At 48.1% G+C, this 13390-nt stretch overlaps 1 protein-coding gene across 4 annotated transcripts in view; it reads left to right on the forward strand.

The window, feature by feature from the left end:
• Positions 1–13390, forward strand: part of PPP6R2 (protein phosphatase 6 regulatory subunit 2) — a 277099-nt gene that overhangs the window by 139443 nt on the left and 124266 nt on the right. For all 4 annotated transcript variants that reach the window (XM_073579254.1, XM_073579253.1, XM_073579256.1 and 1 more), the window contains exons 11-13: positions 11478–11681; positions 11805–11869; positions 12138–12253. In XM_073579254.1, the coding sequence (XP_073435355.1) occupies positions 11478–11681; positions 11805–11869; positions 12138–12253 (385 nt within the window). The remainder of the gene's footprint in view (positions 1–11477; positions 11682–11804; positions 11870–12137; positions 12254–13390) is intronic.

Raw genomic sequence — 13390 nt, forward strand, 5'->3', positions numbered from 1 at the left:
TTATTATGCTTGTTTCAAACACATGACACACTTGTGATTATTATAATGTATTTTTGCATGTCATTATTATGGCATTGTTCACGTGTGATAATTGTATTTATTTTTGATTTTTTATTTTTAAAATAATTTTTGTATTTTTTACAAATTATTCATTTATATTTTCACTGTATGTAAGCACATTATCACTGTATTTCTATTGAGTATTTTTTTAATGATATTTATCACGTCTTTATAGCAATTAAATATTTACATGGCACTAGATAGTTTATATCATGAGTACATACTCATATATTGTTTCACTGATAAGTAGTACTGTCCTTTATCTTCTTATGAACAGCCGCAATGTATTTTAATTGTATTTTGGATTTTCGTAAGAGCACATAATTCATAAGTTGTTGATCTACGTCTGGCGCATGCTCCTTAAGCTCCTGTTGTGACATTGCGTCTCTGGCTTCAGATCCCCAGCGTGCATGTCCAGTGACGTCATTTGGGGATTTCCCCATGACGTGCGCGCTTGGTGAATGCTGGGAGGTAATGTGACTTTCTCCAGTGATGGTCTTTCGACGCATGCACACTTCTGACGATCTAATGATAGTCTATGGTAAATTTATGGTGCAGTGACGGAGCGTCACCGCATTGTAAACAGACATGCTGGGTTCTGGAAAGATGCGCCTCATGTCTGTTTACGCGGGTCTGCCGCCTTAGTTTTTTAATGCATAGTGGAGACAGGATTTCATGAAATCCCCTCCACTATGCTGTAACATCTGGACACTGCGTGTTTGACGCTGCGGCTGTACGCAGCGTCAAACACGCAGCAGTTCCTGACCGTGGAAACATACCCTAAGAGAGTATTGGTAGGAGGAGCCTGGGGGGGAGTGGGGTATAGACTTGTTATTGCGAGCATATCTGCCTATCTGTATCATCTACTACTATTTATTAAATTACTTAAATGGGTCTTTAAGGTTTATATTGTAGAATTAATGCCTATTCAACACTGTACATATGACTTTAATAGGGCCATATAGAGCAGTATAGGGTTAGCTGTCGAGGAATGGGGTTGCCAGCGTTGCTGGTGTATTAGGGTGCCAACCTCCCCGGATAGGTAGGTAGCTTGTAGGGTGATTTAGTGCACTTTGGTATTACCTGATATCAGATTAGGGCTTGTATTATGTAGGCGCCCTTTCTTCTTTATCTCGGATTTTTCAGATTTTTTTTATATATTTATGTTGGTCGTGGGTGCATACTGCTGTGCAAGATGTGAGCACGTTGTGCATTTGGAAGCCCAGATACTGGATCTAAATGTGCAGCTGGCAACACTGAGATCCATAGACAATATGGAAAGGAGTCTTCTGCTCACTGAGCAGATGCTCAATGGGATAGATGAGGGGGGGGATGCTAGGTTGGAGCTGCAGGACAATGAAGCAGCTAGCTGGGTGACAGTTAGAAGGCGGGGTAGAGGGAAGAGCACCAGGGAGGCTAGTCCTGATCTGGCACACCCCAATAAGTTTGCTAAGTTGGCAGATGAGGGGAGTGTTAGTGCAGGAGTAGCACTGCTGCAGCAAGGCATGTCCTCTGAAAGACGGAGGAGTGTCTGCTCCAGTAAGGGGGGGAAATAGGAGAGCAGGGCAGGCCAGACAGGTTCTGGTAGTGGGAGACTCAATTATTAGGGGAACAGATAGGGCAATCTGTCACAAAGACAGGGATCGTCGAACGGTGTGCTGCCTACCTGGCGCTCGAGTCCGACCCATCGCTGATCGGGTTGACAGATTACTGGGAGGGGCTGGAGAGGATCCAGCGGTCATGGTGCACATTGGCACAAATGACAAAGTTAGAGGTTGGTGGAAGGTCCTTAAAGATGATTTCAGGGAATTAGGCTGTAAGCTTAAAGCAAGGACCTCCAAGGTGGTATTTTCGGAAATACTTCCTGTACCACGTGCCACGCCAGAGAGGCAATGGGAGATTAGGGAGGTTAATAAGTGGCTCAGGATTTGGTGTAGGAAGGAGGGGTTTGGGTTCCTGCAGGACTGGGCCGACTTCTCAGTTGGCTACAGGTTCTACACTAGGGACGGGCTGCACCTCAATGGGGAGGGTGCCGCTGTGCTGGGGGAGAAAATGGCTAGAAGGTTGGAGGAGTGTTAAACTAGGGACGGGGGGGAGGGTATTCCTTTTATAGGAGGGGAAGACAGTGCAGATAGAGACCTGGGCACAAATAATGACATTGGGGGTGGAGGTGGCATGGGGGGTGGGGTTAGAACAGTTAATAATTTAAGAAAGAATAGAGGTACAGAGAGATACATAAAGTGCATGTATACTAATGCCAGAAGTCTCGCTAACAAAATGGAGGAATTGGAGTTAATGTTGTTGGAACATAATTATGACATGGTGGGGATATCTGAGACATGGCTGGATGAGAGCCATGACTGGGCTGTTAATTTACAGGGCTATAGTCTGTTCAGAAATGACCGAACAAATAAGCGAGGGGGAGGCGTGTGTTTTTCTCCTTCGTCTCATTGGGGGACACCGAGACTGTGGGTGTGTGCTTCTGCCGTCTGGAGGCTGACACTAAGTATACAAAAAAAGAGTTAGCTCCTCCTCCGCCGCATACACCCTCGCCCCCAGACCGGGCGTAACTCAGTTTTTTGCTTAGTGTCTGATGGAGGCACACGCAGTCTGGAGCTCCAGACTAGATTTTTTTTTTTTTTTTCTCTTTCTATGAAGATAAGATAGGGGCGACGGATCCTATAGAGAGGGTCCGATCTCCCCAAATCATCAACGGGCGACCACGTGTGAGTAGCCCTCCACGTGTTTCCTCTCCCGCACCGAGGGACACATCTGGGACTTTTCCCCAGACAACCATTTTTCTTTGTTATTTTTTAAAGAGGCGGCAACGCATCCTGATAAGAGGATTCGGTTTCCCCTTAAACCCCAACGGGCGAGCACGTGTGAGCGATCCTCCACGTTGTTCCTCTCCTGCAGCGTGGGAATTCATTAATGCCCCTACCACCCCTAGGTAGTGAGACCAGGGGTGGAGTTGGAGGCGCAGGTGAGCCAAGGGATCGAAGCGTCCCGGTACCAGTAGCCTCCCCCTCCCTGCCAGGGATGGGGTTGAGAGCACCTCAAGAGAGCCCCCACGGCGGCCCGGCTCACCTTTGTTAATAGGAAGACCAGGACCAGGTAGTCCGCCTCTCACCCGGCGCTGCCCCCGGCGGGTAACGCCGCACGCGGAGTGCGGCCAGAAGCCCCGCGGGCGGCCGCGGCCCCCGCTGTATGGGGAGGTCCGTGAGTTCCGCGCGAGGCCCCGCCCGCCGACTTCCGGAGGTAGCCGGAAGCCCCGCCCACTAACTTCCGGTACGGGGGGGGGGGGGTCTCGGGCGGAGAACGGCGGGCGCGCACAGTTACCGGAGAGCTCCCGCCCCCCTCCCCCTCCTTGCATTTCCTCGCCGGAGTGCGGCCGGAAGCCCCGCCGCCTCTCTCCCAGAGTGTACCGCAAGTGTCCCCGGCGAGTAACGCCGCACGCCCCGTGGAAGAGACGCAAGGTGGGACGTTACCGGTGGGTGAGTGCAACCCCGTTTCGAGTGCCGCACTGGTAGTCAAGGAAGGGGTTATCCTCCTCCTCCTACCCTACCTTGCAATATGTCTGGCAAAGGGAAAGCTCACTCTTTCCTATACGCTGTTTGCGTTTCCTGCGGGGTCAGGCTGCCTAAGGCGCAGCCGGGTAAATTTTGTGAAGCCTGCGAGTCGGAGCGAGCCCAGGAGCCCCCCATTGTTGCAGAGCCCAGGGGTCAGGACCCCCCAGAATGGGCGGTGTCTTTATCACACTCTATGATGTCCCTTACAAGGGCAATTGAGTCTCTTCGAGGCCCGGGCAGGGACAAGGATGGTGGTCTGCCAGCGGAAGACAGCTCGTCCACGTCTCAGGACCCTCCGTCCGTTAGGGGCCGCTCCATCACCAGACAAGCTCATGGCAAGAGAGCTCGTTCCCCGTCGGCCGGGCCCTCTGGGGCTTCGGCGGCGGGTATTAGGGTATCTCGTTCCCCGTCGCCGAGCTCAGGAAGTGAGCAGGATGAGGGCGAGGAGGAGGAGGAGGCCTGGAATCCAGAAAGCCTGGGATATCAAGACTCGGTGGACAGCCTCATTGAGGCAGTCAACCATACATTAGAGATCGAGGACGATGTGTCCACGGCCTCAGGTCACAAGGTCTCCTTCAAGAAGACCAGGCGACCGCATAGAAAGTTTGCCACGCATCCGGAGTTCGAGGATCTAGTCCAGAAACATAGGGAACACCCGGATAAGCTTTTTGCAATGCAAAAAGCGCTGCAAGCAAAGTATCCGTTTCCTCCTGAACTCCATAAAGGATGGGTGGAGTCGCCAGTAGTGGACCCACCGGTATCACGTTTAGCATCAAGATCGCTATTGTCGATACCCAGCGGTTCTTCTATCAAGGACCCAACTGATCGCCTCATAGAGGGGCTTGCCCGCTCGGTGTATGAGGCAGCAGGGTCGGCTCTGGCCCCCTCCTTTGCGGCTACTTGGGTGGCTAAGGCCATGGTTTCATGGGCAGACGCTCTGCATAAGGCCCTCCAAGACAGGGATCTGCCCGCGGAGGTCTTGGAGGTGACAAATCAGATATCAGGGGCAAGTGATTATCTCAACAGCGCCTCTCTGGACGCGGCCGAGTGTTCTGCTATGGCAGCAGCAAATGCGATCGCCGTTAGGCGAGCATTATGGCTGAGATTGTGGAAAGCGGATTCTATCTCTAAAAAATCCTTGACCTCATTGCCTTTTCAAGGCAATCGGTTGTTCGGTGAGAAGCTTGATAAGCTTATCTCAGAAGCCACAGGGGGGAGGAGTAGTTTCCTCCCGCAGCAGAGGACTTGGCCAGCATTCAGGCAGACGCAGAGGCGTTTTCGGCCCTTTCGTAGCCCCTGGAGGGGGACTTCGGCCAGGGCATCCACCTCCGCGAACGATGGTCAGATTAAGGAAAGGCAATCTCCTTACAGGGCCAATCCGCTGGGTAGAGGCCGAGGCCGTTTGCCCAGAACGAGGGGGACCAGATCCCAAAAGCCTCCAGCAAAATGACTCGAGGCGCTTCGTACCTACGGACGACAGAGTGGGCGGACGCCTACTAAGGTTCAGCCACGTTTGGGTCGCAGTGGCACGCGACGCTTGGGTGGCAGAATTGATATCGTCCGGGTACAAGATAGAGTTTGTCGGACTCCCGCCACGACGATTCTTCCGTTCCCGGCTTTCCGGAACAGAATCGCAGGCGGAAGGTTTGTTACAGGCCATAATGACGCTACAGCGCAACGGGGTCATTGTCCCAGTGCCGGAAAGCGAAGAGTCGCAAGGTTTTTACTCCAACCTGTTTTTGGTCCCCAAAAAGGACGGGACAGTAAGGCCAGTTCTGGATCTAAAGATCCTGAACAAATTCATCAGGGTCAGACGGTTCCGGATGGAATCCCTCCGCTCGGTCATTGCAGCCATGGATCCAGGGGAGTTCCTAGCCTCGATCGATGTGCAGGATGCATATCTACACATTCCGATTTTTCCTCCACACCAGAGGTTCCTGCGTTTTGCGATCGGAGGGCGACATTTCCAATTTGTTGCTCTGCCCTTCGGTCTGGCCACTGCCCCCAGAGTCTTTACAAAGATAATGGCGGTGGTTATGGCCATCCTGCATGCTCGGGGCATAACGGTACTACCTTACCTGGACGACCTTTTGGTAAAGGGGCCGTCGTTTCAGGCGTGCCAAGAGAATGTCAGTATCACGCTGGATACCCTGGCCCGTCTAGGCTGGTTGATCAATCGGAACAAGTCGTCCTTGGTTCCAGCCCAGAGAATCGTATTCCTAGGCATGGTTTTCAACACCTCCCAGGGGCTGGTGATCCTCCCTCAGGACAAGGCGCGAAGGATCAAACAGGGGGTACGGAACCTTCTACAGCCGGGCTCCAGATCCATCCGGTACGGCATGAGTGTGTTGGGCAGAATGGTGGCAGCGATGGAGGCAATCCCGTTTGCCCAGTTCCATCTCCGTCCGCTTCAGCATGCGCTCTTGTCAGCATGGGACCGAAGGCTGCTATCTCTCAGTCATCGGTGCAATTTGTCTCCGCCGGTCCGACGATCACTCCGATGGTGGACTCGCGACTCGTCTCTGGTCCAGGGGAAACCCTTTCCCCCGGAACAGTGGTTAGTGGTGACGACCGATGCAAGCCTGCAGGGCTTGGGAGCAGTTTTCCAGAGTCACACAGCCCAGGGGCGGTGGTCCATTCGGGAGGTAATTCTCCCGATCAACATTCTGGAGATACGAGCGATACGATTGGCCCTGCAACATTTTCAGCGTTTGCTGAGACACCGGCCGGTGCGCATTCAGTCGGACAATGCTACAGCAGTAGCGTATGTAAACCATCAAGGGGGCACGTGCAGCCAAGCAGCCATGCGCGAGGTTGGGCTAGTACTGCGTTGGGCCGAGAAAAACCACGTGGTAATTTCAGCGGTGCACATTCCGGGAGTCGAAAACTGGGCGGCAGATTTTCTCAGCCGACAGGGGGTCGCGGCAGGGGAATGGTCCCTGCACCCCGAGGTTTTTCAACAGATCTGCCAACGGTGGGGGACACCAGACGTGGACCTTATGGCATCCAGAGAGAACGCCAAAGTACAAAGGTTCGTCGCTCGATCCCTCGACCCGCAGGCAATCGCAGCAGACGCTCTGGTGCTCCCGTGGAGCCAGTTTCGTCTCCCGTACTTGTTCCCCCCGCTACCTCTGCTTCCAAGAGTCATCAGAAAGATAAGGAGAGAGAAGGTTCCAGCAATTCTGCTGGCCCCAGACTGGCCTCGGCGGGCCTGGTATGCAGATCTGGTTCAACTAGTGGTGGACGTACCCTGGCGTCTCCCAGATCGGCCGGACTTGCTGTCCCAGGGGCCGATCTACCATCCGAATTTAGGGGCCCTGTGTTTGACGGCGTGGCCATTGAATCTTGGCTGTTAACACAGGCAGGATTCAGGCGCGATGTGGTGGCCACGATGGTGAGTGCCCGAAAGCCTTCCTCGGCGAGAGTATATCATCGGACTTGGGAAGTTTTTTTCCGTTGGTGTAGGGATCGCGGAGTGGCTCCTCTGGTTTTTTCGATCCCCAACGTACTGGCTTTTCTGCAGGCAGGGCTGGACGCAGGATTGGCTCCGAGTTCGCTCAGAACGCAAATCTCGGCCCTGTCGGTGCTGTTCCAACGAAAGGTCGCTTCGGTCTGGCAGGTTAGGACGTTTATGCAGGGGTCGCACATTTAGTACCCCCCTATAAGGCGCCGACGGAATCATGGGACCTGAACTTGGTGCTCAGGGCCCTTCAGGAGGCTCCTTTCGAACCATTGCAAGAAGTCTCCTTACCTTACTTGTCCAGAAAGGTCGTTTTTCTGGTTGCTATAACGTCTATTAGGCGGGTTTCGGAATTGGCGGCTCTATCTTGTAAACCGCCGTTCCTGACTTTCTATAAGGATAAGGTAGTTTTAATGCCAGCTCCTCCCTTCTTGCCGAAGGTTGTCTCGGCATTCCATATCAACGAAGACATTGTCTTACCCTCGTTTTGCCCGGCACCGGTGCACAGGGTAGAAAAGGCATTGCACACCCTGGATCTGGTAAGAGCCCTTAGGAGGTATGTGACAAGGACAGCGCCTTTCCGCCAGACAGACTCTCTATTCGTGATTCCAGAAGGGCGGCGGAAGTGGCTCGCTGCCTCCAGAGCGACTTTGGCCAGATGGGTTCGCCTGACGGTCCAAGAATCTTATCAAATCAGTGGCACGCCGGTTCCGGCAGGGATCAAGGCACACTCGGCTCGAGCAGTGGGTGCCTCATGGGCACTGCGACACCAGGCTTCAGCGGAGCAGGTGTGCAAAGCAGCTACCTGGTCCAGTTTGCATACGTTTGTCAAACATTATAACGTACATACCCAGGCATCCGTGGATGCAAGCCTGGGAAGAAAGATTCTCCAGGCAGCAGTTGCGCACCTCTAATCAGGGGCGCAAAATAGCATGGATTGGGTGAGCTAAGATCCCGCCCAGGGACTGCTTTAGAACGTCCCACAGTCTCTGTGTCCCCCAATGAGACGAAGGAGAAACATGGATTTTTGTGAGTACTCACCGTAAAATCCTTTTCTCCGAGACGCTCATTGGGGGACACAGCACCCACCCTACTAGCCAGTTGGCTTTTGCTTATTTTTGAGTTATACAAATCCTTATGTAAGGATCAGGGTGGTCCCTTTTCCAGACGTATAATTTCTTGCCTGAGTTTAAGGCGCGTTCTCCTACTGCTTATGCACTAAACTGAGTTACGCCCGGTCTGGGGGCGAGGGTGTATGCGGCGGAGGAGGAGCTAACTCTTTTTTTGTATACTTAGTGTCAGCCTCCAGACGGCAGAAGCACACACCCACAGTCTCTGTGTCCCCCAATGAGCGTCTCGGAGAAAAGGATTTTACGGTGAGTACTCACAAAAATCCATGTATATGTAAAATCATCCTTAAAACCCATCCTTCGTGATAATATATATGAATCTAATGAAAATGTAGAGTCCCTGTGGGTAGAGATAAGGGGAGGGGGGAAAAATAATAAATTACTGATAGGGGTTTGTTATAAATCTCCAAAAATAATGGAAGCTACAGAGAATATCCTCATAAAGCAAATAGATGAAGCAGTGACTCAAGGAGAAGTCATTATTATGGGGGACTTCAACTACCCTGAAATACATTGGGGAACCGAAACCTGCAGTTCCAGCAAAGGTGATAGGTTTCTGACAACGATGAGAGACAATTACCTTTCACAACTGGTTCAGGACCCAACAAGAGGGGGGGCACTGCTAGACCTAATATTAACCAACAGGCCAGACCGCATATCAAATGTAAGGGTTGAGGGTCACTTGGGTAATAGTGATCACAAATTAATAAGTTTTCATGTATCCTTTAATAAGATGTGTAGTAGAGGGGTTACAAGGACACTAAACTTCAGGAAGGCAAATTTCCAACGGATGAGAGATGATCTTGGTGCAATTAACTGGGACGATATCCTGAGACATAAAAATACACAAAGAAAATGGGAGATGTTTATTAGCATCCTGAATAGGACCTGTGCACAATATATACCGTATGGGAATAAACATGCGAGAAATAGGAGGAAACCACTATGGCTAAATAGAGCTGTAAGGGGCGCAATAAGAGATAAAAATAAAGCATTTAGAGAATTAAAGCAAGTAGGTAGTGATGAGGCATTAAATAAATACAGAAGATTAAATAAATTCTGTAAAAAGCAAATCAAGACAGCAAAGATTGAGACAGAGAGACTCATTGCCAGAGAAAGTAAAAATAATCCCAAAATATTCTTTAACTACATAACTAGTAAGAAGCTAAAAAATGATAGTGTTGGTCCCCTTAAAAATAGTCTGGGTGAAATGGTGGATGAGGATGAGGAAAAAGCCAATATGCTAAATAACTTTTTTTCAACAGTATTTACACAAGAAAATCCCATGACGGATAACATGATCAGGGATAAAAATTCTCCATTAAATGTCACCTGCTTAACCCAGCAGGAAGTACGGCGGCATCTATAAATCACTAAAATTGACAAATCCCGGGCCCGGATGGGATACACCCCCGAGTACTGCAGGAATTAAGCACAGTCATAGATAGACCACTATTTTTAATCTTTAAAGATTCCATAATAACAGGGTCTGTACCACAGGACTGGCGTATAGCAAATGTGGTGCCAATATTCAAAAAGGGGATAAAAACTGAACTTGGAAATTATAGGCCAGTAAGTTTAACCTCAACTGTGGGTAAAATCCTGGAGGGTTTTCTAAGAGATACTATACTGGAGTATCTGGAGAAGAATAACCTCATGACCCGATATCAACATGGGTTTACAAGAGACCGTTCCTGTCAGACTAATCTGATAAGCTTTTATGAAGAGGTAAGTTCCGGACTGGACCAAGGGAATGCAGTGGACGTGGTGTACATGGACTTTTCAAAAGCTTTTGATACGGTGCCACACAAAAGGTTGATACATAAAATGAGAACAATGGGGATAGGGGAAAATATGTGTAGGTGGGTTAAGAGCTGGCTCAGGGATAGGAAACAAAGGGTGGTTATTAATGGAGCACACTCGGACTGGGTCACGGTTAGCAGTGGGGTACCACAGGGGTCAGTTTGGGCCCCCTTCTTTTTAACATATTTATTAATGACCTTGTAGGGGGCATAGAGAGTAGAATTTCAATATTTGCAGATGACACTAAACTCTGCAGGGTAATTAATACAGAGGAGGACAATTTTATATTACAGGAGGATTTATGTAAACTAGAAGCTTGGGCTGATAAATGGCAAATGAGCTTTAATGGGGATAAATGTAAGGTCATGCACTTGGGTAGAACGAACAAGTTGTATAATTATGTGCTTAATTGTAAAACACTGGGCAAAACAGTCACTGAAAAAGACCTGGGTGTATGGGTGGACGACAAACTCACATTTAGTGGCCAGAGTCAAACAGCTGCTGCAAAGGCAAATAAAATAATGGGATGCATTAAAAGAGGCATAGATGCTCATGAGGAGAACATAATTTTACCTCTATATAAGTCACTAGTGCGACCACACTTAGAATACTGTGTACAGTTCTGGTCTCCGGTGTATAAGAAAGACATAGCTGAACTGGAGCGGGTGCAGAGAAGAGCGACCAAGGTTATTAGGGAACTAGGGGGTCTGCAATACCAAGACAGGTTATTACACTTGGGGTTATTTAGTTTGGAGAATCGAAGGCTTAGGGGTGATCTTATTACAATGTATAAATATATGTGGGGACAATACAAAGACCTTTCTAATGATCTTTTTACTCTTAGACCTGTGACGGGGACAAGGGGGCATCCTCTACGTCTGGAGGAAAGAAGGTTTAAGCATACTCACAGACGCGGATTCTTTACTGTAAGAGCAGTGAGACTATGGAACTCTCTGCCATATGATGTTGTAATGAGTGATTCACTACTAAAATTTAAGAAGGGACTGGATGCCTTTCTTGAAAAGTATAATATTACAGGGTATATACACTAGTCTCCTTAATATTGCGTTGATCCAGGGAGCTAGTCTGATTGCCGTATGTGGAGTCGGGAAGGAATTTTTTTCCCCAATGTGAAGCTTACTGTTGCCACATGGGGTTTTTTTGCCTTCCTCTGGATCAACATGTTAGGGCAAGTTAGGATAGGATATGGGTTGAACTAGATGGACTTAAAGTCTCCCTTCAACCTTAACAACTACGTTACTATGTTACTATGTCTATTTTTGGGTATTTTAATGTATATCTAATAAATGTATGTTTTTAAAAGTTTTTTTTTTCTGTTAGGCCCCCCCCCCCATCCCCTTTGTCTGCAACTTCTTAGTAACAGGGAACTTATGTCTCCTAAATAATTGTACTTAAAATGAAGTATCTAAATTCTCACTTTCCTCTATCCTCTAGGACTTATTTTTTAGGTACACTTGGAATAACTTTCTACACATCCAAGTGGAGATGTGCATAGCAGCAATCCTCTCCCACTCTCTGCACAGTGGAAAGAGTTATGACGGCGCTGTGGAGGACAAAACAAACTTGGAGGCCCCTAATGTCAGCACGGAAAATGCAGAGACTTTAGTAATTGAACAAGAGGACATCATGGTTCCACATGTAAGTCAGAATACTCATTGTAACATACGCTCCTTGGTAACAGCTATTGTGTGCTTTATTATTGTTGCCACTGCCATCTCTAGAATGTCATCACATAATATGACGTATTTCTACCTGTTCCAGCTTTTTCAGGAGTGCTGCTTGGTTCAAAGAATATTGGATGCATGGGAAACAAACGACAAGATTCAGTGAGTACCAGCAATTGTGTCACAACTTACCATAAGCATAAATTATTCTTCCATACAAGATCAATTCTGTTGTTCTATTATCTGCTGTTTCCGTGATGCATAGTGCTATAATTCTTGCCGTGTGAATATTACTTGCATAGTGTTTTTGTGCATTTATTTTTCTTCAGAATTCTTTACTGTTACCCTATGAATTAAGAGACAAATGTATTTTCTTTGCATCTGTGTTTGCTAGTTTTGGAACTGACCATTCAACTGTATTCGTACACAGGGCAGAGGGTGGAATGAGGAGGGGAAACATGGGTCACTTAACTCGTATTGCCAATGCGGTTGTACAGAATATGGAGAAAGGTCCTATTCAAATACGGATCAGTGACTTTATTACAGGTAATGTTCTATGTAAACAGGCCAGTTTTTATTTGTGCGATTTGGTGTAATATCCCAGCAGACATGTCACAATAATACACTGCCATTTAGGGGAATCTTTGACCAGGTTTATGCTTTCCATTCTGAGGGCAGCATAAAATAAGGACAATGGGCTGTGTCACTTACTGGACTTGCTGTAGTTTTGCTAAAATCACTTTTATCTGCTGCAGCTCTGGCTAACCCCATCCACACCATTATATTAGGATAGGTCATTAATACCTGATCTGTTCCCTGCACAAGCAGCGGCCAGATGTAATCAATTGAGGAGCTGCATTGCACAGGTCTGTCAATGATATAAGGGCCACTTAGAGCACATCCTCCTTTTAATGATTCTAATAGCGTGTGTGTGTACCAGGCTGTGGCCACTATACAGTTGATGGAGCTGTGTAGCTCTGCAAAGGAGCACTTCTTGCAGCAGCCTGCATCGGGAACAGCAGATCAGGAGTGGTGTCCGAGGTCACACAACCATCAATCAGATATTGATGTCCTATCCCAAGGATAGGCGATCAATGTGAAAGTACTGGACAAACCCTTTAATTGACAGCTTTCTCCATACAGAAAACTACTAATGAATTGTGCAGGGCGGGATTAGACAGTTGTCATGGACATCGAGGACCACATTGCAAGGAGAGGACTAGTTGATATATGGCAAATAAAACGGTGATTTATCAGAGCTACATCAATAAGCCCAGTAAGTGTGACATCGCTGGATCTGGGTCTTTGTCCCTATTTAGTGTTCTCTCAAATGGGACAGTGAAAACCTATGTAGTAAAGGAAACCAATCTAGTGGATCCTATTACAGAGAAGGATGAGCTGTGCACATTGATGTGAGTATATAAGTATATACATTTGTGGAGAAAGCTACAGTATAACTTTTTTTTTCATTTAAGACATTCCTTTTCTTATACTTAGGAATGCAGTGGTAGGCTCTACTTAGTTAGAGACAGTCTTCTGTAAATGCAGAGTCATACAGCAAAGGCTGTCAATCTTGAAACATAGGACCATGTTCTGTACATCTAAACATAGAACGAGCAGGGATTTAAATGACTGAAATTCAAATAATACTGATTCATTTCATACATACAGTAACAATATCTA

This window comes from Dendrobates tinctorius, unplaced genomic scaffold, assembly GCF_039654945.1.
Source record: "Dendrobates tinctorius isolate UK_male_01 unplaced genomic scaffold, ASM3965494v1 ptg000062l, whole genome shotgun sequence".
Taxonomy (NCBI): Eukaryota; Metazoa; Chordata; class Amphibia; order Anura; family Dendrobatidae; genus Dendrobates; species Dendrobates tinctorius.